The sequence below is a fragment of the Chlamydotis macqueenii genome, chromosome 1, assembly GCF_036417535.1.
Source record: "Chlamydotis macqueenii isolate bChlMac1 chromosome 1, bChlMac1.mat, whole genome shotgun sequence".
In the NCBI taxonomy this organism is placed as follows: Eukaryota; Metazoa; Chordata; class Aves; order Otidiformes; family Otididae; genus Chlamydotis; species Chlamydotis macqueenii.
In genome coordinates this window covers 125,198,976-125,225,879 of record NC_141556.1, presented here as the reverse complement: position 1 = coordinate 125,225,879, position 26,904 = coordinate 125,198,976, and the positions used below count along the sequence as shown (strand labels likewise).

The following is a 26,904-nucleotide window of genomic DNA, read 5'->3' as shown; positions in this document are numbered from 1 at the left end:
TCATGTTGTCACAGCTATACATGTGCAATGGTGTGCCTTTACTCTTCAGTTCAGGGTTCAAACAAGCCAGTAACTATTTTCTATTCAACAAATTATCAGAAAAAGAAAATTATTTTGCTTTCTATATTTGGAGCAGAATTTACTAGGTGATCTTTTTAGTCCCTTCCAGTTAGATTTTATATATTACTGAAGCAAAAAGAAAACTAAAAAGTGCCAGGCACCATGGGGCAATCATAAGTCCACACAGCAGCAACTTCTGTCAGTGAACTTCAGAAAACAGAGGCAAGCAAACATTTTATTAGACAGAGAAAGGATACAAAGAACTGCTTACTAATGCACTGAAAATAGTGAAACATTTGAACATAAAACTCACATCTAAGATATTTGCCAGTTTCCACACTCTGTGGGGTCGTTTGTGATCTCAGAACAAAGTCTAAGATAGAAAGTAAAACAGGAGCTGCTCAAAAGAGGTAGTATGGCTTACATAAATATAGATGAGTTTCTACTAATCAGTATTGTGATGACTCCTGATAGTATATTTCTAAACAATATTTTCTGAAACAACAGATATTAATGCTGTATCTCAATCTATATTACACAGAGACACAATGAAGCCTTCTAGATCTTCATTTTTTCTTTATCCTGTCAGTAACTAAATACAGGTGTTCTATTTAACAAAACTCTTTCCTTGACACATGAAACTGCTTAGAACAAAAAATGTAAGAACAAAACTAAAAAAATTTTGAATTCCTGATATTATCTCTGGTTAAAAAAGAGTAAATAAATTAACATTCAGAAGCTATATACAATATTCTGCAAAGCTGGACTTGAAATTCATTAATTAATGATTTTTTTTTTGCTTTAGAATGAGTTTTTCTTGATGTAAAAAAATTTATCCACATTCACAGCTATTTTTGCAAATCAATCTGTGCAATCATGAGCCATCCTTATGACTCATGGACACTGTCATGTATACTCTAAATTGCTTAGTCATGGTCTTAGAATAGGACTATTAGTGAATCATTAGTATACCTTTACCACTTCCTAGTTTTACAGAAGGAAATCTATGAAGGAAATGTTAGCTATTAAATGTAACCTTGAACTTTTACTGTCGTACAATACTTTTTTTTCTAATGGATATCAGTCAAAATTACAATATGTTTGAAAACTACTTATGGGTAGCTTTATATTAGAATTCTTGGGCCATGTGGCATCTATCTCTCCACCTAGTTCTCCTTCTCCCACAGGGAGCAGACTATGCTTGCACAGAGATGTAGGCCAAGGATAATAACAGAAGTGTCAAGGGCTTGCAAAAGCACAGAAAAGTGCATAACTTGAAAAAATCCAGGCACATATATCACAGTATACTTAAAAGAAAAAAAACTATGCCAACTGGATGAAAGAAAAAAAACACTAACCTTCTCACCAAACATCATTAAGCTCCTCATGGACAAAGAGGTCTTGCCTGCAACCACTGAACGACACCCTACCTCCGATATGGGCTGCTGCTAGATTTTTTTATATTAGACAGCACTGTGCCCTAGTAAGGATGTAGTTTGTCTGGGCTCTAGCTTCTGATTGGGATATCTTTCCAGTGACAGTATGATGGGCTGATGCCACAATGACTAAAGGGTTACTCTCCTCTTTGTTATGAATGACACCATTTTGGACACCTGAGACACTGCCAGAGGGGAAAGGTGGTAGGTAAGAGGGCTACCTGCCAGGTAAAGCTTGTTATAGTGAGACTTAAAGTGGTGTCTCTGACCCCTCTGGGGGCACAGTATGAGGACACAGAAGGAACTATGAGACTGAGGAGACTCACTTGAACCTACACAGATAATTAAGTTATTAGGATCGAAGCATGCACATGGCATCAATCATGAAGAAACAATTACTTAGAGTATAAGCACTGATTTTGCGATAGTTTTATGCTTATGGAGCACTTAGAGCAATGGACTCCCATTTTGAAGGCATTTTCTGGATTTATCAAAAGAAGTGATTGCAGGTACAGTCTTCTTACTAACTCATTATGAATTGAATACATACTATTTTTAACACAATTTCAGAAGTTTGTTATATTCCATTCAAGAAAAAATCTTTAAAAGAGCACCTAAGTGGCTTTTATTACCACAGATAACAGAAACATCTAAAATTACAGCAAATAAATACTGGACATTTCTAAAGACTTAAGATACCCTCAAATAAATTTCAGTAAGAGTGAGGCCTGGATGTATGACTAAAATTACACTTTTTAGACGGGTATATTTCCTAGGGATAAATTAAGCTGAAATATGCAGGATGATGAAAAATCTTTTTCTATTTCAACAGCTTCTGATACCTCTAAGTACAATATACTAGTAAAATCTGCAGACATTGATGGAGTTACCAGAGTGGCTCTATTATCTTTTCTTTCTTCATAAGAGGCCTTGGACAGTAGTTTTAGAAAATCACTGTTTTGTCGTAAGAGAATTTTTAATAAGTTATACAGTTTTCCAGTTTATTTCTTCTCTTGCTTCAGTTGAAGATGCAGCCCTTTACTCTGGCGTGTGCTAATGGCCATTGAGTTCTAAATGTTGTCTCTCCCATTAGAATTGATAGCATAGGAGATATGAACATTGATATGAACATTTTTATTTACATTCAGGAAAGACTAAATGTCTTTTTGGCAAAAAAAAATAAATGAACAGAAGTAACGTCCGATCAAAGCAGTCCGATATTTGTTTAGTAGGCTGAGAGTTTGGAGATCTTACCAGAGTAACTGGCAGTTATGCCCAGACTCCTTTTTTCTAGCGTGCGTTACATGAAGTAAGTACGGCTATTTCCCCTTGGATACAGGCCTTGCTAAACGTATCTGCTGGTTTTGTACAAAAATCATTGTGCTGTTGTTGGCTGCACATTTCAAAACTAACACCACTAATCAGTGAAAATTCACGCACTGTAGCACATCTGGTAAGTGTAGCTTAGCTGTAAGTGCACAAAGCCCACAGGACACTGGCAATCAGTGCAGCCCAGAGAACACAAATGAAGAACGGAAGAGCATTGAATGCATCCATCTAAAATGTCTAGGTAACAGTGTTCTGGTGGCTATAGTATTCTTTCTTAATAGTATTTCTTGGCTGCAGTATTTTTCACTTTTGTTCTGAGAGGGCTGCTGATGGTGTATTCTCAAAGCTAGATCCTGCCGCTATGAGAAGAAACCTGATTGGCTGCACTTTGTCAATCTTTCCTCTAAGCTGACTTTTTTCTGCTGGAGTTTTTTTAGCTACTATACTATTCCAACTGATGATTATAAATACTGCTCTATGGATAAATAATGATAAAACATGTATAAAGTGACAGAAGACTAGAGAAATGGATGTCTATAAATAAATTGCCAAATGTGTGAATGCAAAATCTATCATCAAAAAGACTTAGAATTAACACTTTCAGTCTATGACTGAAAAACAGAGTTATTAAAATGTAAATTATTAAAACAACAGCACAATTCTTCATACCTGGCAAGTTCCAAATACTGTTTTATATATTTGTGGTAGCTCTTTCTCTATGCTAGGCCATTTCTAGATAGTGCCACACATTTTAGTTCTCAAATCTTTTTGATTCTCTCTTTCTCCTTTAACCTTGACTATCATTGATTCTGATTTACATCTCACCTCTTCAACGCCTGCAAAGATTTCTGCCTGTTCATCTAAGCTTATTGGTATTTATCTCACTGTCTAACAATTAAAGACAGTGAAGGGAAAAAATACCTTCTTTCAGACTATAAGTCTTAAGCATGGATTTTTCTCCTTGACTCTCATTCCAGTTGCTCTCTTTTTTTTTATATTCTTTGCCATTTTATATCTTTACCGTGCTTACTTTAACTCTTCTTCTTCTTCTTCCAGATTTCCAGTGTTAGAAAAATCAGTTCATAGTTAGCTAAGCAATAATGTCTAGACACAAAATTATTTTAACTTATATCAATATATCTGCACTAATAACTGCTTATTCTGTTCTTGCATCTCCAGGAGCGTACTAAACCTGTAACATTTTACACATCTGCACAATTTAATTCTATAGACTCGCTATTTATAAATAAAAACTTGACCTTACTGTTGCACCTTCAACTATCTCTACCTTCTTCATTCCAAGAATCAATTCCAAGAATTGCAGTGAACTGGAAATAGTTTTCAGCATTTCAGTCACCTAAGTTGCCACGATTGCCCCTATCCCAGCATCAATAGTTCACCTTTCAATCCTAGTTTCTCTAACACTTTTTCCAAGCATCACAGTATGCACATTTTTATCTTTTACACCATTTTTATATTTTCTCCACGATTTGAGTAAATTATCTGTAAAGTGTTTTTAAAATATTACAAAATTCTATTCTTTTTCTATGTCCTAACCTACAATTCTTTACAAGTATGCACACAACTATACATAAAGATGTAATACTAATAGGATTGTATAATTCAATATATTATAATTAGCAATTGTCATTTAGAACTTACCTGAATGTTTGCTCTTGCTTTACTTGCTTTGCTTGATATACTTGCTCTGGCTGCATTAAGTAACTTGTGGATTCCAGCAAAATGACCCTGGAGTGAGGCAAGTATACATCATCATCACATTTTTCACTTGCAGAATGAAGACAAAACTCAGGTTATTGTAAGTTTTAAATGAAGGCTTGTTAAAGAAGCTTATTATTTTCAATTGAAGATACTTTAAAAGTACTGTAAAAAAATTTTTAAAAGATTTTTTTAAAAAATATTTATTTAACAATTTAATAATTCTTCTTTCTTTAATTAAAACATTTTGCACAATTTAAGCCATGTAATTTCGAGACACTTAATTCAAAGGTTATTGTGAAATATCATAAACTACCACTTCATCAATATCAAAAGTTGATTTGTAAACATACGGGTGGTCTACAACAATCTCATGACATGCAGACCAATTTTCAATTTTTTTTAAACATTTTTTAAAAAAGAAAAAATAGAAAATAAAAAAATAATACTGATTTTAATATTAAAACAAATTACATACATATTTTAGTTGGAAATAATTGTCTAAAGTTTGTCTAATAATTGTCTAAAATTTGTACTATGATCTGTACTAAATTAAATGACTGAGTAATCAATTCATTTACATTTGAAGAAAAAAGCTCAATCAATTTTATTTTGCTTTTGTAAATAATTAACATATTAAGATAAGAGTAAATTGTGATTTCCCTTACAAACCCAAAGCAACTGCTTCACTGTAGAATTTCTGATACATGGTACCAGCACATATAATTCATTCATTTGAAACCAGACTTCATTTTTTCTGCACTCACAGGCAGCAAAAACAGAAGGAGGATTACAGAGTACATAGTGAAAATACAAAAGCCAATGCCAACTAGCTGAGCACTAGCTGTGGACTGGAATTAGAACTTTTCAACAGTTATGATCATTTACATCAGCATTAATTGACGTTCTGCCCAAGTGTTTAATCTGTCATTTAAAAAAAAAAAAAATAATGATTATTACTTACTATAGTATCTTATATTCTAGAAATACTTTTTTATTCTTGGGAGAGAAATAGCAGCAGTACTTCAGAAAGAAATGTAATGGATAATTTTTAAAGTAAGTATTCAACTTTTTTCAACAATCTTTTCTTAATGAAGCACAAACATTCAGTAATCTTTAAAATATATATTTATACATAAGTATTAAAATCTAGGCACTGTAAAAACCAGAAAACATTATTAGGTTAATAGAATGGGTAACATTTAACAAACAGGCAAATGCTAGACAAGGACTAGCTCAGGTTACAGAACTGAGAGCTTTTGGAACTATCTGAAATTTGCTATATGTAGGACACAAGGTCAAAGAGGTACTCATATTTTTAATTTGTCCTTTTCTCAAATCATTCTACATTATAAACCTAGTTTTAAGATTTTCAGCCGAGTTTTCTGTAAAAGAGCTATTTCCTTGGAGTACAAGTGCATTTCATAGTTATTTGCAACTAAGCAATGCACCTTCTGATTGAACACACAATGGTTCAAAACACAGGAAACACGATACAAAGAATTTTTAATTTTAGATTACTGGTTCAAATGTTGCCCAAATTGCTGATTACTTCAAGTATTGTCAAGTAGCTTTTGAATGATATGCGTAAAACTAAATTACTTCATCATCTTTAATCTATTATTTCCAAGAGAGTCATCCACACCATAGAACTGATTACAGGCAGCCTCACTGACCACCTCAAAGAGTTTTAAAAAAGACAAAAGCTAAATAAACTTATATGATTCCCTCACAGGAGTCTTATGCCAGAGCACATCGCTGGAGCAGTGAAAACAATCCTATTACAGGTGTCTGTACCAAACCTATTGTGTGGATGAAAGAGAAATTTAGTTTGCAGCCTGTGCAATGTGTATATTAAACAGATCAGTAAAACAAGCTAAAAATGTTATAGAAGGTGTTCTTGTAAACAAATGGATGACATGAACTAATGATTAGCTCTGTAGACCAAAGACAAAATATGGAGTCAGATGACATAAAAAGATTTTAAAGGGGCACAGCACTCTATTTCTTGTGTTTTAAAGAAAGCAACATTTATAACTCTGCAGTTGTCACATCTATGATGAATACAAATGAAAAATTAGATTAACTGATAGTGATGTGAGCTCCAAGGCAAAAGCAGGATTTTTTCTTTTGAATGCTTAATAATTTGAACAGCACAATAAAGCAGATTGGGGAAAAATAACCAACTATTAATTAACATGCTTTGTTTCTCTTTGGAATTCTGCTGGACCTCAGCCAAACACAAAAATACAAGCAAGCTTCATGAACTCCATTTGATTAAACCTGTAGTTTTATTGCTTACACTCAGATGGATTTCAATTAAGGCTTATTTATCTTCTTTATTCATTATGATAGCTTCCATGTCATAGTGCTTGTAACAATTTTGCTAATGTAAATTCCTATAATTTAACCTCAAGATTTTTACATTTTTAAGGAGAAGAATAAAATTATGGAAAAGAGTTGATAAATCAGCATAATCATTAAAGATTTGTCTTTACAGCACTGTCTACCTGAATACACCATCAGTTCTGAAGGGATTAGTAACATTCAGGGTAACTTTCTTCAGCTCATAACATGGGGATTTGCATTTTAATATACCCTAAAAGAGAAAAAAAATATATCAATATGAAAAATTTGCAAAATTACATTCATGTGTAATACATAAACAAACAGGAAAATATTACAAAGAAGAACAGAACCATGTGTTAGACCACTGGTGGCTACAAAATTGACGTAATTTAAATGTTAGGCTTTGTCACCAGCAAAGAACGGTTACAGACTATTTCTTTGTAAACATGCATTAAACTTTACCACTTTTAAAATGCTCTTCCAAAGGATAGGACAGGGCCAAGAATCACGCTTTTTTCCTTCTCATTTTTACATGTCCTCTATTTTTCTCTCTTGCCCCAATCTTCCCTTCTAACATCAATATCTATTGGTATGGTATAAAGAAAGTCATGTAAAAAAAAACAATTGCAGAAACATCATCTAAGTTCAGAAGAGGATCTACCCAGATCTGCTCAGTGAATCATAGAATCATAGAATGGTTAGGGTTGGAAGGGACCTTCAAAGGTCATCTAATCCAACCCCCCTGCAAGGAGCAGGGACATCTTCGACTAGATCAGGTTGCTAAGAGCCTCGTCCAACCTGTTTGATAACAAATGCTGGAACACATGCCTATCTCTACTCTGATTATTTCTGGGATATATCCTAAATCTAAAGATTTTCTGAAGTTAAAAAGTATAAATAAACTTAGCAACATCTAACAAAAGTTTGCTGTCCATCTACATCAGAGAATTGAAATCACTGGGCTGAAGGGGCATATCACCACCTCTGCAAAGAAATTTCCAAAAGAAGCATTCATATGCTGAAAGGGCTCCAGATTTATTTTAAGAGCAATCACTGCAACATTTTTAAATTTATTCAGGATCTAAGTGTTATTTATATCCTTAGGAATCTTAGATATTCTTCTAGGTTTTTCTCTGCATGTACGTAAGCTAATATTGGAAACCTGAAAATTCATAGGTCAAAACCTAATGCTAATGGTAACTCACATTTTTATTCTTACATCAGTTCACTTTCATTTGATACAATGTACAGCTGAACAATATTCCTGTGGCAATATTAATCATACACACATAAACTTACAGCAGGCTCAATATGCTTGACTTCAGATTTCAGAGAGAATGCCAGTGTGGCACCACCTATTCCACCCACACACTTTGAGATCAATAGCAACACTGCTTCAGCAGGGCACAGAAAACGACTAGTGAATTCCACATTTATACTCGTTTGGCTCCTAGGCAAAATAATAATAATAGGTTAAATAGTTAGATAGAAAATTGTGACTCAGAAATAACTCAGAAATATCATCTCAGGAGCAAATTTTAGAGTCTTTGTAAGGGAAAGGGTCTAGAAAAGAAAGTAACTTGTTTCTTTCAAAAGACTTCATTGTAGTTCAATCTTCTGCCTAAAAGCACCTTAAAGTAAGGGTTTTTTTTTTTCCTAATAAAAGAACTATATAGATAGAAAAAGAACAATATTGAGTCATTATTGCTTTTTATGACCTCAGCATGTAGCTTAATTTTTCTTCCTACACACACTAGCACAGAAAGTTCTCTTTCCTTATAGTATTACCCTAAGATAACATCTCTTTACTTCAAAAAGGATATAGTAGAATTGAAAAAAAAAAAAGCTCAAACTCCAGCAAGGATGACTATCGGTAATAGAATTATCCCAGAATGATTTCTAGCCTTAACACCTCAGAGAAAGGAGTATGATATTGCCTAGAGTTCTTCCTAACACCAAAAATCTCAAGATCTCAGTTCTGAGAATCAGTGATTAAATCCTGGAAGTTCTGAAAACCTAGCTCTTACCACTTTTGTGTTCCTGCTGCAGAGCTCCCAGATATTACCATTTTTGACAGTGAAAAGTTGCTAACACCCCAAAGTCTGAGGCTCCTAAGATGACCTGCCATTCAAAATGTCTTGAAAAAAGTACCCAGACTCTCAGAGAAGTATACTGCCTGAGACATCCATTCCCAAAGCCACTTTAAGGACTAAGTTTTAAGGATTCTGCTGTTGTCACAAATAGCAATGACAGGGAAACTGAGTGTATGGAACATTCTGCCTGATCTTTGCCCTCTGGCTCAAGCAATAGCAGAGAAATCTGATCTGAATTGTGAACTGTTGCCTTCTGTGGCAAAGTCAGCATCAAAGAAAACACAAAGTTGTTTAGAGTTCTATTTTCTCTATTTATCTATTTCTATCTATTCTATATTTCTATCTATTTATCTCTGTTACAATCAATGTAAAGTGAGGGAAAATTCAGCTCATGGAATATAATCTTGTTCATTCTCATTATTACAACCGGCTCCATCCACACCCACTTCCGTTGATAAGATTCTTAATTTCTTTATCAGCTCAGCCTGTACTATCTTTTAAAAAAGCAAAAAAAAAAATCAAATTCTTTCTCTTCTGTTTGTTATACTTCGGTATAGGAAAAGAAAAACAAAAAGTTGTATGGAGGTATCAGAGTTTAAGGCCAACAGGAATCACTAGATGACACAATCTGAAGGAGTCATACATTGCAGGCCATTATGTGCAACCCAACTGCTTCTGATAGCTACTATTAGACAGAGGCATTTTTCTGAGAAAGCATCCCATATTAGCTGAGGCAGAAGGCTGAATTCACTAACTTTCTGAGGCCACTTCCTGTACTATTTTAAATGTTCTGTGATTTGCAAAACCCGCAGAGTTAAAGAATTTGTCATTCAGATACAGTTTCTTCCCCTCAATAGCTAATTACCTTTGCTACTTCCAGGTTGAATTTGTACAACTCCAGCTGCAAAACGTTGTTCTTATAAGAAGTTTTGTTCTAGATTGTTTGCAGTTAAACAGGTCCCCTTCCCAGGAAGATACTTTTAAATATTGTACACGTCTTCTTCATCATTTCTCTTTTTATGGTACCTACACTGACTAACTTACCCACATGTCTAAACCCCATAAGAGAGCTTAGAGACCTTTATGCTATTACTGTTGTGAACTCCAAGTCTATGTGGCACAGTGCAGTGCCCTGGAGAGTGAGAATCTCAGATCAAAGATTAATTACATTATATGTGAGATCTGATACGCAGCTACAGTGAGAATGTTCTGATGCATCCCAAGAGTCAGAAGTCTTCGGAACCTTTCCCTGATGTTCAGTTGCTTAAGATTAAAGCCAGTTTCATCTCAGCCAACTCATAGAAAATATTCATTCTTGGCAAATATTGGGTGTAGGTGGCAAGGTTTTTGTAGCAGGGGCTGCAGGGGCAGCCTCTGTGAGAGGAGACCAGGAGCTGCCCTTTGCAGGACACAGACAGTTTCAGCTGACTCCATAACGGAGTCATGCCACAAGACATAGTTGAGCCCATCAGTCAAGTTAGTGGCACCTCTGGGAAAATATGATTAAGAAAGGGCTAAAACATCAGGAAGGCAGGGAAGCAAGGGAAAAAAAAAAAAGGTGAGAAAAAGCAGAGGGAACATCAAGGTCCGAGAAGAAGAGAGAGAGAAAAGGTCCTCTAGCTGCTAGAGCACATATTTCCCTGCAGCATGTGGAAAGGACTACACTGGAGCAGATAGCCATGCTGCAGCCATGGAGAACCCCATGCTGGAGCGGCTGGATATTTTGTGAAGGAATTGCAGCCTGTAGATAGCCCGTGCTGAAGCACTTATTTTCTGAAAGACTGCAACCCATGGAAGGACTCATGGAGCAGGGAAAAAGCATGAAGAGGAAGGAGCTGCAGGGAGGAACTGTTATGAAGTGACTGCAGCCATCCACTCCCCATCACTCTTCCTCCATTCAGGGTAGCAGTGGGAGAAGGCAGAGGAGTCAGGAATGAAGAAGTAAAGTTAAGTCTGAGCGGAGAGGGTAGGGAAGAGGTGAGGTGATGCTTTCATTTTTATGTTTGTTTCTCACTATATGTCTATTTTAATTGACAATAAATTAACTCAACTTTCCTAAGGTTGAGTCTGTTTTGCCTGTGACAATAACTGGTAAGCAGTCTCCCCATCTTTATCTCAGCCTACAAACTTTTTCATCATATTTTCTCCCCCTGTCCTGTTGAGGAGGTGGAGTGAGAGAGCAGCTAGGTGTATGTCTGGCAGGTGGACAAGTTTAACCCACCACAGCGATTCTGAGTTTCTCCAGCTAGTAGTGGACCACAGTATACATTGTCATGCTTCTTTGAAAATGCAGGCGGACATATATTACATATTTGTGTCACTCCATTATTATTAGTTTAAAATAGCTAGCGTCTCTACCTAATGCTGCATCGCTGCTTCCTAACATATTTAAGTAACTTCTCTTCGTTATCCTTTGCCTTTCTGCTCAATTTTTTTTCCCTGATCTGTTTAGCTTACCAGTTTCCTACAGTTGATCTCTCCTGCAAAGCAAACATAGTTCTTTCAGACTGGGCCTTCACCAACCGTGCTCACCCAGCAGGTCCAACAGGATTAGTCAGTCACACTTATTCCTCATTAGCGATTTTAATAACCCACAGTCATCTTAAATCCAATTATAGTTAATTCTAAATATAGGAATATATATATTTGTCAGATAATTAGAGACAAGTCTCTGTGCATGACATGTTTTTAAGTCTTTCAGCTCTCTGTTCAGAAGACTGACAAGTTTCAGTTCCTCTAGCCTCCCTATCAGGGCTATGGTTCATCTTTTCAGCTGTCATTGCCTGAACTCTCATGAGTGAACGTTCTCTGAATTGCTAATATTTCCCTTGACCTTTATCCCTGAAACTTCATCAAAACAAGCTTTACAGCTTGACTGCAGCCCCACCAGCAGGCCTTCAACAAGGCAATAGCTGCTATATTTAAATGCTTCTTGTTTATTAGTTTATCTAAATTATCTGTTGTTTTAGGGAAGAAAAAGTTGGCTAGTATCAAGCTAGCTTGCAGTGTAAGGCGAACTAGTGGTGAAGAGATATCTGTATTTGTATTTAACATTTGTAAATTCATAAGGAACAGTTTCAATTCAGGGGAACAAGGATGCAGAAATATCTGACCTTAAGTTGTCTGAACCATTGCAGATACAGTTTTTTAAAGCATAACTCCTGTTTTTGAACTAGAAGTCATGTTCTCTGATATTAGCAAGTAGGCTTTCCTAATTTTTTATGATTTTTAACAAGTTGATTCATCTGCCTCCAGTCCCATATTTATGGATTATTTACTTCTAAATGAAGAACGCGAATATTCCCATCAAAAAATAAGTACATTAAGTTTTACTAATACATTCACAAAAAAATTCTGACTGAATACACTAAAAATTCTCCCTTACTTTTTATTTAGGCCATAAATACATTTATCTTTTTCTAGAAGTCTGTTACAAGCCTACCTCATTTCTGAGTTTCTCTGAAGGCATTCCTTCCAAAGAAAGCAGAACACTCTCTCCTATAAATCCCTTACCATTTTTCTTGACATTACACAACTGAATATCAATCAGCACTAATTGCAATAAGCCTACAAATAAGCATTTAAACAGAAGTGTTGGTTTATTATTCACACTTCTATCACTTCTAAACCCACTTATGATATTAAAGCACCTACAAGACTCGCACCCATCCCACCAATGCTTGGAGTTCTCAAACACTTCCATCAGAATATTAAGAAAGCTATTATTCACCTATTTTTCATTTAGCGAGCAAGATTACAAGTAAGGTTACATTATTATAAACTCTGCAGAAGTCACTAGAGGATGACTGACAATTCCACAACTTTTTGTTTCTATGTGTTTTTTCAAATGTTTGTTGCTATATACAATGGCAAGCAATTCAATGACAAGGTTATACACATTTACTTGTGTCTTGGTTTTTGGCATTTTTTTTTAAAGGTGAAATGAAAACCAGCCATGGCATTGACCTTTCAGAGACACAGATGATATTTTCAAGGATTATATTTTTACGTTAATTCTTATTTGAAGTAATTGCAAAGAAAATAGAATCAAATCAGCCTCTCAGCTTGCTGAAAACATAGCATTACTTGGTGTTCCTTCTGCATATATTTAGAATAGGCATGTCATTTAATACTGAAATATTGATCATCGTTAAAGAGCACTGTATTTATGTTGAGTCTTCTTGAATTTGACAATATGTATTTGAAATTTTTCTTCTTCTTCACAGGTTATTTTCATACAAATCTTGACCTTTGTTTTCCGTTTTACAATCTCTAATCCATTTTATGTGCAAAGGAATATCTTAAATAGACTTGCAGTCTAAACTTAAAAGTCTTAATGGACAGCCAGAGTCACTGCCACATCCCTCTTGTCTTCAATAGTTAAACAGGGATTAGTGAAATTCCTGTATCTAGTTATAAAGCCACATAGCACAGAAAGATCAAAACATACTTGGTGAACAAAAGAAAAAGACAGCGACATGAGTTATTTCTGCTACCAAAAATGTTAACAACCTAATGTTTTCCCAAAATTAAATCTCTCCAGGATCCTTAGATGGCTTTCAGTAATGTAAGACAGAGAAATAACTACGTTGCAGCTGCAACAATTTCTGTCTTGGTGGGGAGGGAGGATGGGGGCAAAGAGAAGCAGTCTAATAGTACTATGAAACCTGTGTCATGGTCTCTTAAATTCCCAGCCATGCTTCAATTAAGGATAAGAAACAAAAACTGAAATCCTAGCAGAAAGAATTTTTACCTGCTCATACTTCCACAATGCATTGATGTAAGAAATGTGAATCAAATTCAGAGGTGATATTTCAAGTTTAGTGGGTGGGGAAAAAAAAGTAAGAACAGTAAATCCAAATGGAAAATTAAAGCTGTCAGTACATTGAAACAAAAATATTTACTGGACATAGATGATTCCTCTAATGATCTGAAGGCTTGTATTCTGCTCTCAAAGCTCTATTGAGCTAAACTGCAAGTGTTCGACTGATAAATTACTCTGAATTTGTTCTACGTTAAGGAGAAAAAGTCTGATCTTTACACTAACTAATTTTGCCCTGTTTGTGGTTGAACACATTTCTAGTGTTTCACTGCTATTAAATTAGTAGGTTTATACTTTCATACTGCTGGACTTACTAATAACACTAAAAAAAATCATTACTTACTTAGGGGCAATGGTGACAGTGTTTCCTTTAGGTAATGAGAAATCATCAGCATTTCTTCCTACAACAATAGCATTGTACCTCAAAGTTTTACTGCTTGGGTTTTTCAGACGCACCTATCACAACAACAACAACAAAATCAGCCTATTTTTATTCAATTTTTAGAGTATAAAAGGTGTGTTCTGCAGCTAAGTTCCAAAGTACAAACTAAGGATATCACAAAATAAGAACGTACTTGAAATAAGTAGGTAGATCATTTTTCTTCCTAAGGAGTATAGACTTCCCACAGACTATCCAACCTCAATTTTTCTCAGTACTCTTTTTGCAGTGTACACTGCACTCCTATGCCTATTAATCTCTTATTCCTCTCTAGATTTGATCTCAGATTTGTCAGATTTGTAGATTTTTTCTGTGCTTACAAGCATGGGGGGGATAAGCAGCAGAAGTCATAATCCCAAGCTTGAAGAGAAAAAAAAAGATGATACATGCTTCTATACTTAGTAGTCAAATGACATGAAACCCATTCATTCTTTTTTGTAGTATATATATAATTTAAACACATACATGCATACAGTGTTTTAACCTTGTAATGCTACAAATCTAAATTCAATGTTATCAGTACCTGTTTAACAACAGTTGCATGGAGAGCACCTGCAAATTCTATAGTCTTGCTGGGCAAGTAGTAAGGGAGACTTTCATATAGGTAGACACACAGAATAAGCATCATGACTGGGTTTGGATCACAGATGTCAGTGGCCTAATATCGAGTTAAAAAAAAAAAAGAAAAACCAACCAGATATTCAGTTAAAATTTTGCTTGTATAGTTTAGAGATATGAAGAACAAAAGTATTACAGTAATTCTTATTATACAAATATTTTCAAACTAATTTTTAATAACAGGATTAGGCCCATAGCTAAGAGCAATATGAATCCTGTCAGTGCACAAAACCCCCTAATTCTTGAAGATCACTGACATGCCCTGGTAATAAACATAGGCTAAAAACTAAAACCACATTTTTTCCCCACAGTTCAGCAGAAACAGATGTTAATTTTATTTAAATGAAGCATAGTATAAAAAGCAAGTAAAGTTCACTGACTGGAAAAACATATGTCTATTATCTTTTTAAAAAAATATTTTAAAATCTTTCAGTTTACTATCCCAGATACTCCTAGATACAGTTTTGCAATTGTTTATGAAGACATTGTCACCATCCAGCTAACAACTATATAGTTATTTTTATTGCAGATGCCAAATTGTTTTACAAAAGGTAGCAAGTACTACTGCATCTTAAATATTTGATTTACAGAAATGAATTTAAATGGGAACTGCAAAACATGTCAAAGCTTTAGTCCTCAGTTATTCTGGTAAGTCACTGAAAAGAGGGAGACAGAAACTTCTCCATCAAACATGAATTTTCAGAAGGCTAATGAAATAGTAAAGAAACTTAATGATGTAAGTGGCTTCCCACAAATACAGGCAGGAAAGAACCAGCTACACATTTAAACAAATAGGATTCTGTACTTCCTAAATCAAACTAATTAAATTAAGCATTTTAAAATGTCATACTTAGTAACTTATAATATAATATTATAATAAAGTTGTCTATAATATACTAAATAAACTTTTACAACTGCAGTTAATTTCTCTTCTGAATTAAATATGAAGTCATACTGAAAAATACACACGCTTGCAAGTAGATGTAAGCAGCAAACCACTGCATTAACATATCATCGCATTAAAAGGTGCTTCTTTCATTCACAACATTTATTTAGATCCTTTACATAACTGAGGGTCATTCAAAAATTGTATATACATAAAGTCAATGTCTTTTAGATCTGCAGCGTCATGTGAGAGACCAAGAAAACAGGTACGAGACACTTTTAAATCCCAAGATTTTATTATGAAACAGCTGTACTACCTGTTTTTTTAACATACGAGGAACTCAACAACCTCTAGGAGATACTTTATATTCAAATAGATAAGCCATAAGGAAAAAGAGATTTATCTTGTCAGCAACTATTGGAAATTTCGCGTCCATGTCTAAGGACAGGAACAAACAAGTCTCAAATGATATAACATTCTTCTGTTGCATAGGCATGCTTAGGATATTGAAGACTACATTTGCACTGTCCTAACAAAAAAAAAAAAACCAAAATAAGACAAAATAAAGCAAAAAATGTATTTTAAATGGCACACCTTTTTTGTTTATCTGGAAGAGGAATGAAGTGCAATACATAACCAGTTTTATTTAGAACATGTGTTTTATTTGCACCAGTTTTATTTACAACATCAGTTTTATTTTGAAATGAGTATAGCATAGGGGACCTGAATCTGTCTCCTAAGTGCATACACGGCAGTCATATCGATGGAAAAAGGTCTAGAAAAAATGTCTGTAGCTTGTAGGCAAAATGGGAAATCAAAAGTTGCCTGGAATTAAGTGTGCTCTCAATGTTCACCATTATCCATCCTCCAGAAACTACTGCAAGTAATAAAACCTCCCACTCACAATGCTAGCCCACGTTGTGTGTCAAGAAATCATAGCTGAGTTGGTAACAGCATACAGATCTCTCCAGATGAGCAATAGTCATACCAATGACTGTTGCATAAGTATAACTTCCATATGTACAAAAATCTCTTGTGCCCATTGTAAGCGCAAACATATTTGCTGATTCAAGACTAGTAATCTACTAGGAAATCCAGTATGCAATTTCGCCGCATCTCTGAGCGTATGTACTTCCCTCAAGCAGAGCTTTATAAGGAAGGTCTTGTAAGGTAACCTGAAAAACCAGCAAGCCTACAACCTCTTAGATATGAAGCAAAGACTCACAGTAGAAGAATGTACGGTGATACTGTGAGATCCCTCATGAGAACAGAGTAACTCTAACTGAAATTTGCCAGATAACTCCAGCTGTGGTAGTATAGAGACAGAATGTGATACTCCAACAGAAGCTTTGGTTATCTTTTCTGGATAAGTTAAGAAAGCAATAAAAATGGTAATGTGACACTTTTGAGGAGGTCAGATGACTAAAAAAAAAAATTAAAAGTACGTATAGTCCATCTAATAAAACATGACATTAATTGAACTGTATTAAATAAGGAGCCCAGGTTTTTGGCACAATCACTTTCGTAAAATATTTTTAAAACTTTGCTCTTTTTATAAAAAAAAAAAATTATCACTCTAGATAACATGAGTAAATTTTATTACCACTGTACCTGTTTAGGATCAAAACTTCTTGATAGTAAACTGTAAGGACAAAGTTGTATCAACTTAATTTTCCTTTGATACATTGTCAGCAAAGTCTCATTTTAATACTTATTGTCAATACTATTAAAATTTCCATGGATCTCTGATAATAACAAATACTCCTATACATTAATATTTCTTCTATAAACTACATTATACCCATTTTTCACAGGACCACACTTCCAGCCCCCACATTATTTTAATGACCAACTACATTCTTGTCCTCAACATGATTAGATGTTTATTGCCTAAACGGAGCATTAGAGGAAAAAAAAGCTCTTTAAATCTTTCTTAATTGATTCTTATAAGGCAATTTTCATAATGAATCATCTATTCCAGAACCTCAATACTCCTCAGCAGATTAATCAAGGGAATGGAAGCTACTTCTAAAGTAGCATGATGAAGAAAACAGAGCAGCTGTTCAGTCAGTCACCTGCTTTCCGATGTGAGTCTATGCAGAAATATTGTTTGCATTAGTTAATATTTCACCTTAGTGTATGTCTGCTTCTAAATGAGCAAATTCCATATTTTAATGAATGGGAAAAATGCTACACATTTAGATTATAACAAGAAAAAGAAGCAAATTTTTAAATCTAATAAATTATTGTACAGATTATACTTTCCTCTTCAGTATTAAGAAGATAAAATGAAAAATAAAGATCCAGAATATTGAAACATCTAAAAAAAATATGACTTAATTAGGAGTGTTCCCATATGTCCTAAAACATGGTCAACTATAGATACAGGATTTAAAGTTACGTTTTTCTCTCCCTTCCATTCATATTTCTCCAAGGCTATAAAAAATGGGCTTGAATAATTACTTTTTTTTTTTTGTCAGTTCTGAGAACAGAAAATTCTAGCAATTAAAAAAAAATCAGTGGGAGATAAGAAGATTAAAATAGTCAACTCAATAAAGTGACTCTACGGGAAGAACAAGTCCTATGTGGCTTCCCACTAGGAACCTTGAAATCAAAGTAAAATTTTAATTCTCATTATCAGGCACTTCTGGATAACTGCAGTTACTGTGCTTCCCAAATATTAATGAAGAGGGTTTGGGAAAAGACATCACATTTATTAGCTACATGGGCTGAAAAAGGGAGCAAATTTTTTTGCCTCTTCTGGACTGTCTTCAGTGCAGCAAGAGAGATGTATAGACATATCTGTTATCTTAACTATCTGACTCAATTTTTATTTCCAAGTTAAAGTTTTATACTAGACCACACATCGCAGTGCTTCTACAAACCAGCCAATTCAACTTCCTAATTACTAAAAGCTCAAGATGCAATACAACATTCTGTGAAAATGTAAATATATATATTCCACACAGAACACAACAGTGAATTTGTCTTCAAATTTTGCAGAAAGGCCCTTGTTCCTGTTGTTAGTTCCTACTGCAGGTATGGCACAATGTAGTTTTGTGAATATCCCGTGTCAGAATACAAAAGCAGCTGTAACGACGTTGAACAAGATCGAAATGCTTACGGATCTCCTTGGAGCATCAGAGACTGGGTATCCCACTATTCTGCCCCTGCCAACAGAGCAGTTCCTTGAGCAAAGAGTGTAAGAAATTGGGCACATATAAAGTGGTCTTTCCATTGACATTATTTGCCAGCTTTTGGAAATTAGTGGCTTAAGGATGTGTTGATCATTGTTAAACACATCTCTGTCATTATTTTAGATTCTTCTCTATTTCATTCTTCACATACAGAAATAAGCCTGACTGCCATTAACAGTTCATTAATTATTTTAATTAGAAATTGCTTATTGAGTTTTCTTCCTCTTTTGACGTTATTAAAATGCAATATTGTCTGACATCTATTGCCTAAAACATAGGACATTAAAAAGCAGCTCAGATTTAAGTCCTAAGGTTTAAGGCAGGAGTTCTAAGAAGGCAAAATGATGCATCACTGAGCACAAGTACAAGTAACTCCACCTTCAAACAGCTTCCACTTGATGACTGATGGAACAGCAACTGACAATCATTTTCTTGAGCTAGCAAAAGCTGCATTTCAACATAATAGTTTTGTGAAGAGAAAAGGTATAAAGGACAAACATTTGAAACTGGTGAAGCCACCTTCTTCCTACATTACATAAAAAAAAACTCAGTAGCTTAAAGCAAATATTCCACGCAGAAAAACCTGTACACAAAAAAATAACCTAAGAGCAGGCTATTGGCTCAGACCATGTGCCAAAAGGAAACCACTACAAGCTGATGTCTAAACAAAAAATATTATATGGTACACACATACACTTGGATATTTTCCCAGGCTCAAGCACAAGACTTTCTGAACCACATATGATTTCTTTCTCCTTCGAAATCTTTCTTTCGTTCTTTTCCAAGCCGTTGCACAGTATCTTTTTGACTCTGTGTAAAAACTGTAAAGGTAGCCTAAGAAACACTCTCCTTTTGAAGTTATGTTCAGTATAACCAAGAAAGAACTTGGAAGAAAAGATGGATCTATAAGGTAAGTTTTCTTAATTAAAGTGCTCTAAATAAATGCAATAACACCAAGCATTTGAAGTAATGCTCACTTTCAACAGCCTATGGCATTCTAGCCCTACACAAAGTACGATTTTATTTTCAAAGATTCAAGAGAATACCAAGAAGTAAATAAAAAGAGCTTACTATTTTTTCTTCATTTCCTAAAAGTCATCAAAGCAGGGTGCCCATCTCTTCTGCTACCAAGAATGAACCCACATTTGACATAAAAGAGAAGAGGGAAAACAAGGTGCTCCTTTGTTGTCACAGATGGGTGAAAACAATTCTGCATTTCAAACCAGAAAAATTTAGAATAAACTGGATTCTAAATTCAGAAATGCAAGGAGTCAAATCAACACAGCATTTCCAACACAGGAATAATTCTTCTTTCCCATTCAGTCTATGAGCTTGTTAGAAGTTTCCCATCACGTTTTACAGAAAGGAAAAATTAAAGAATTCTCACAGATGAACCCAGTAGTATTTTCTCTGTCTCCTTCAGCCCATGAGGCGCTGTGCTAAAATGAGATGTTCTGTGTCTTTTAAGAATGTAAGAATCCTCAATTCAGTAGGAGAAAACAAATCCAGAAAGGTCAGTGAAGCTATAATTTGTGCAAACTTGAAAGGAAACCAAAGTCAGAGGTAGTTGCGAGGGCACAGCAAGGGCCAGCTGCTCTCTCTGGGCCAGGGAGCCAGGAGCCAAAAGCAATATAACACTGCTGCAGAGCAGAGGTCAGCCAGGGCCTGTGCCACCCCCCAGCCAGGAGCAGAGCAGCTGGGGAGCACTGAGTTAGAACCAGCCATGGCCATCAGGAACCTGTCCTGGGGGCCAGGACAGACCAAGGTTATGAAGGACTATGGATGGGCCTGGCTTGGCAGGTCTCATGGCCAAGCCATGCAGGGCTGTGGGGAGCTGGAGATCAGCCCTGCTGTGGCATCGCTGGGGCAGGGGCTGGTGGTGCCGAGGTGCTGACATGGGGTTCTGGTTCGTGGGCAGAGTCAGGGGAGCCCTGAGGAGCTAGACAGGGGCAGGCAGGGCTAGGGGTGTCCCCAGGGCCTTGACAGTAGGTAAGTCTGAAGAGCATTCAACTTGCATCTTTTGATGATTCTAAGATAGACATTTCAGAAAATCATATTTTTAACAGGGCTCCATTCTCCTGGTTGCAAGGAAACCAGAAGGAGCTGTATCTCTGGATAGACTCCTAATGTCTGCTTTAGGAGGAGGAACCTCTTCTTCTCCATACCCTAAAGCACTATATGGCAGAGTGGGGAGAGTAAGAAGAGAAAGAATCTGAGTACTGGAAAAGATGGCAAAGTTTGGCTTATGGACTAAAAGCAGAGAAGGGATGCAGCCCTTTCCCAAAGGATAAACATTATTTAAGAAAAGATAGTCGGGGATGTCCCTGCTACTTGCAGGGAGGTTGGACTAGATGACCTTTGAAGGTCCCTTCCAACTCTAACCATTTTATGATTCTATGAATTACTGAAAGCTTCACAGACTTATTACTGACCACAGCTCAGCCCTAATTAAAATAAATGCCTGTAGTCCTGCATAAATATCTTCTGTGTGCTTTGTACTATAAGGAATATGATTTCTTGTTTTGTTTGATACAACAGGAAGCAGAAACCTGTCAAGATATATTAGAACAGACAAGCCTTTGCACATTTTTACCTATATACATATTAAATTCAACTTGTATTACATCCCACTAAGGAACGTCCAAGTTTTCTTAATTTCCTTTCTGTTTTAAGTTAGAGTCAGGTATGAAATTCCATAGAAAAGGCAGAACTGGAGCTCCCCTGGTGGCAAATCCATTGACTCTACGGAGCACAAAGGTATGAAGAGTTACTGACTGCTTCCTCCCTCTTTTCTTGCCATGTGCCCAGCAAAGCATCACATCCTACCCCTACCAGTTCCAGCACAGCTCCTTCTCTGACCTTTCAAGAGAGCAAATACATCACTGGACACTGATCTGAAGTTTCCCTATCACTCTCCATAGTTTCCTAGATAATGCTTATCCTTGTAATTCTTAAGATTCATATCATATACTCTTCATGCACTGATGTAATCACATGCTTCATCTTATATTTCTATTTATTTCTATCAATCACCACTGTTTTTTAAGGCTGGAATTTTAGGATGTGCTTACTATGCAAAGTAAAAAAGCTTCTTCACTGCCAAAACCTTTAAACCTGAAGTCTGAAAAATATTCTAATGTTTTCCATTCACTTATCTCCGTAATGTCTATTGAATGTTAACAGGTATTTTTAGGAGAAGTTATTCCAATATAGCTGTGGTTTTACATCTCTACTGTTCATCTTTCCTGTATTTTCATTTAAGATAGCAAAGATGCCAGAGTACATTATCTGTTGAAGCCCAACTTTCTTTTGCCAACTACTTCTACTCATTTCCACTTAGATCAGAACTTATTCCTTTAGAAAACTTTATTCTGTTTTATCCTGTGGTGAATTCATCAAACTGCATTTGTGACATTAATCTACTATGCTAGGAACTAATTTAAAAAAAAAATAAAAATCAGTGTACTTCATAACAACATTCAACTGAAAATTCACATAGTCTATATATATAATTTGCTTTAACAAATTCTAAGTTAGCAAACAATAACAATTAATAAAGTTTATTTAGGCCTTCTATAACAAATTTCTCAAAATATGAAAAAGGCTCTCACATTTCTTGAAAAGTTTGGTGCTTGCTTGTTAGCTTTTTATTTGTGCTCTAATGTTGCCTAGTCAAAGAAAATGCTGAAGCTGACAAACTGGATAAATTATTGTACTTCAAATTCTACATATTCCAAGTTAGGGCTATATTAAAACTGAACAAGAAATTCAAGAATTAGTAGATGTATTCTATTGCAAAAACAAAGTTATTTAATTGTTATAACACCATCACCTCTGTGCTGTTAATTCCATAACCAACTCTCCACGTTTTCAATCACCTATATATTACTAAAGCCTGGTCTTTAGTATTGCTAGTACTAATGCTCAGAAAACAGTTTGTACCTGCTTACAAATAATGTCTCTTGATTTTATGAAAATATGTTTATAACTTCTTGCAAAAATTAAATGGCATTAACTGCCTTTAAGCCATTCCATGATATTTACAAAATTCTGGCAGTTCTGTTTTATTAGCATAGCGGTGTAGTGGATTGATACTTAGAATAGAATATATTACAAACAAATATTAATCTATCTGGAAAAGAAAAAATAAATCAGGGTGTTTTAAATCCAAAATAATCACAGTAACTATAAGCCAGAGTTCTGACAGCAAAGATGAGAAAAACTTTATTAAAAGATATCAGGAAGGAGTAGATCATTGAACCACCTCTTGGGGCAATAAAACTCTCAATTTTTCTGCACATGTAATTATTAGTAGAATAATGTAATGAAGCTAACTATTCCACAGATGCAAAAATCATGCAAGAAGGCTTTCCCCACTACAAAGCCTAAAAAAAAAAAAAAAGCAATGATGAAAATAGACATTCCATGTCAAAGAACAGCTTCTAGCAGGACACAAATAAGTGAAAAATAGAAAATGTGTGGAATCAGCGGCTATGAAATGTTACCTAGGCAACCAATTTAAACCAACAATTGCAAATTACTATTGAAAATTGTGGCAAAAGTATTAAACAGAGGGTAATAAAAATACTATATTACATTTCAGAAACAGGAAGTCATACATTAATCCTTATTATTTATTTCCGGATTTGTAAGGCTTAAACATTGAGCTTAAAAGGTAAACATACAGGAAACAATGTTGTCTGTGAACAAAAGGGGTTCCTAAGTTTATATAGGCTTTGCTTATACTAGTGCAGTAGCCAAGTTTTCAACAAGCTGGAAGTCAAAGTGAGAATAGAGCAGTCAGCAAGTCTTGAAAAATATCAAGTAGTCATCTTCATGTCTAAATAAAGCTTAAAACTCTATATTTTTTTATGTTTGTAATGTATACACATAAGAATATCCTTTTAAAGATACTGCATCTATCTCGGACATATCCAATTTCTCTTCAGAAATATCCCAGGTGAGACCATTATCAGGTCTGAGCAATTTTCAGTTGCTCTAATGGAAATAAAAAGCACCACCAATTTTGAAACACATATTTCCTTTTCTTTCATTTCTGCAATATGTTTACAGGGTGCCCAAGGGTATAATCTAGGTGAACTTAGAACTAGACATGCCTGAACAGATCAGTTGCCTGTTGCAATTGCATGTATTTCCATAGATCTCATCATGCCAGTGAATCATAGAATAGAATCATAGAACGGTTTAGGTTGGAAGGGACCCTAAAGATAATCTAGTTCCAACTCCCCTGCCATGGGCAGGAACACCTTCCACTAGACCAAGTTGCTCAGAGCCCATCCTTGCATTAATTAATGTAAAGCTGTCCAGAAAGTTCAGAAGCAGCAATCACCTAATAGTAAACAACTTTACCAATACTGTTGGAACATTTCAGTCTGCTAAATTTAAGAGACAAGACTATCAGAAAAATCCCAAATTAGGACAGTTCAGCAATAGGATTCATGTATTTTGCTGCTTTTATTGCCAAAGAAAAAGAAGATGAAGAAACTTCTACAGTAGTCTAGAAAAGCATATATGAATTCCAATAAATCTATGTAAAAAAAACCCTTTACCTTCTCTTTTTTTTTTTTTTTTTGCTTTCCACAATGTTTTGTTCGTAGAACATGTCTTAGCTAGAATTAAAATACAGACCTCAAAGATCCAAGATCTGTTCCTTTTCCTGGTGTTGACTGATTATACAGCTTTGTTTAGATTCCTTGTCTGTATGGAGATGCACTTTCCCATCTATAAAAACACCAATACCTCAAAAATATGCTGAATTAATGATATTGTGGCACTGTTGACATTACAGTCTTAAAATACACTAAGTGCATTAAGGAGAACATCCTGGAGTTCTGCTTCCACTTTAACATGGTTCACTCCTTTTGCATACCCAGCATCCAGCCTCTGCCCTCATGTGCTGAATTGCCTGTTTTTCTTATTAAAAGCTGAGGTAAAATACGCCTTCATTTGGAGGATTATACTAGATTATCATTTAATGCTTCCTCTGAGTCACAAGTATGTGAAACAGTAGATTTTCTTAGTTTAGCCTGTCATAGCAAAGCTCTTTATAACAGCGTATCTGTATCAGGACGTGGGAGCAAGACAGTAGCTCATATAACTGGAAATAGCAGGGTTACTTTTTCCCTGTAATCATAACACAATTGAATGGAAAGGGAAAAAGAGTTGTAATTGGTCTTCCTTTCATACCACTTGGTTCACACCACGCTTTTACCTCTGATTCTTAATACTATTAATTCCTTCATAAACTTTTGTCCTCATACATCGACAAATACTATGTCTATTCTACTGCAGCCTCTTCTGGTCTTCTGGCCAGTCCAATATGCTCCACACCCACCCCAGCCAGTCACAGTCTCTGATATTTATTTTGCTCATGATGGGAGCTGCATCACTCTGCAAATTCTTAAGAGAAAGATGTGACCCTAAACAGTTTTTATTAGCTTTGGTAAGGACAGGATTTTTGATGACTCAGGGAGCAAAGGAGAAAAGAAAAATAAGAGCGAATTTGCAATTTTACATAGGTAATAGTTTGGTAGCTAACACACACAATCAGTACAAGGAAAAGCATGAATCCCCGTGAGCATTAAACACTGTAATACAGCCTTGCCTTTGTTATTAAGAGACCATAAGCTTTGTACTTAATTTACTGGGCCTCAGCACTGGGGTTTGACAAGCCGTCTCTGTCTGGAAGCTTGTTGACCAGCTTGCAGAGTTTTGCTTTACTCGGTTTAGCTATGACAGTAACTTTTCAAATTGATCAGGCCTCTGTGACTGATTTGGTTTACTTTTATCTTTGTATGGTGCTACTAGAACACATAGATATAAATAACTCACAAATGGTCAGTTAAAGAAATGCAGACTGGCAGAAGGAGAAAACTGGTTTTAGGGGCAACAAAAAGAACAAAGAATATCTAACATATGTAAAAGTCACTATATATAGAAAATTTGGAGCAGCAGGCCAATGAAAAAAAGACAGAGATGTAAAGCATGTTACTAAACATATAAAAATGATCCCAAGTGGATTCTAGATTGAAGAAAAAACTAATATCAACAACATCATATTCCTCCCAAAAGAGGACATCAGAAGCTGATGACTTACAGTGTTACTCTCACTAGCAGTCCAAAGCTACTTATTTCTGTGTGCATCAGATCTGGGACAGAACCCTCATGGGCCTTTGTGATTAGATAGATGCACCTAAGTGTCACCAGACAGTCATATAATTTTTTTACCATTCCTTTTTATGTTTAAATGCATGATGTTTGTTCTGAAATATATATTTTTTAAATTGTCTTACAATGTTAATAATAAATTCCACTCAAGTTTTCATTATGTGATTTACAATGCTAAAGTCTGAACTGAATTAATTATCCTCAGCTAGTTGTATATATGCAGTTCTACCAACCAAGAAATTATGGAAATTATCTGTAATTAAATGTATTTATGTGAAGCAGTATTTTGGTTTCCATCATACAGCAGCACATCACGAAACAAAACTGCTTCACTAAAACCTCACCTTAATTTGATATACAGTATTACTAATACAAAAGTAAAAAAAAAAAAAAATTAATGTATATAAGAACTGCTAGTATAAAATCATTTACCTTTATGTCTATAGCCAGACTGACAGCATGCATAGCATTCACAAGGATCAAACAGTTGTGCAGAAACTGTTCAGGAGTTCTTGGATTAGTATACATCCTCACAAAGTGGTTATTAATCTAGAGAAGACAGAGAAATCAAACTCTTGGTCTTCCACTAAGTAAAATTACTATGTTCGCATTTTCATGCTTTCAGTGATCCATAAGATCTAAATTTTGAACTAAAATTCCCTATTAAGAAAATACCCAAAGAAAAGAAAAATTCATACTGAAATAATCATTCTAGACTTGCTAAATGTTGGGTTTTTTCTTTTCTTTTTAAAAATCACATAAGCCAAC

At 35.1% G+C, this 26,904-nt stretch overlaps 1 protein-coding gene across 1 annotated transcript in view; it reads right to left on the bottom strand.

Annotated features, from left to right (window-relative positions):
* CFAP47 (cilia and flagella associated protein 47) overlaps nt 1-26,904 on the bottom strand; it is a 315,224-nt gene that overhangs the window by 185,688 nt on the left and 102,632 nt on the right. Inside the window, exons 35-40 of the mRNA XM_086766611.1 lie at nt 26,569-26,685; nt 14,771-14,905; nt 14,152-14,264; nt 8,193-8,343; nt 7,055-7,143; nt 4,488-4,574 (exon numbers count right to left, since the gene is read on the bottom strand). Of these exons, the coding sequence (XP_086622737.1) occupies nt 4,488-4,574; nt 7,055-7,143; nt 8,193-8,343; nt 14,152-14,264; nt 14,771-14,905; nt 26,569-26,685 (692 nt within the window). The remainder of the gene's footprint in view (nt 1-4,487; nt 4,575-7,054; nt 7,144-8,192; nt 8,344-14,151; nt 14,265-14,770; nt 14,906-26,568; nt 26,686-26,904) is intronic.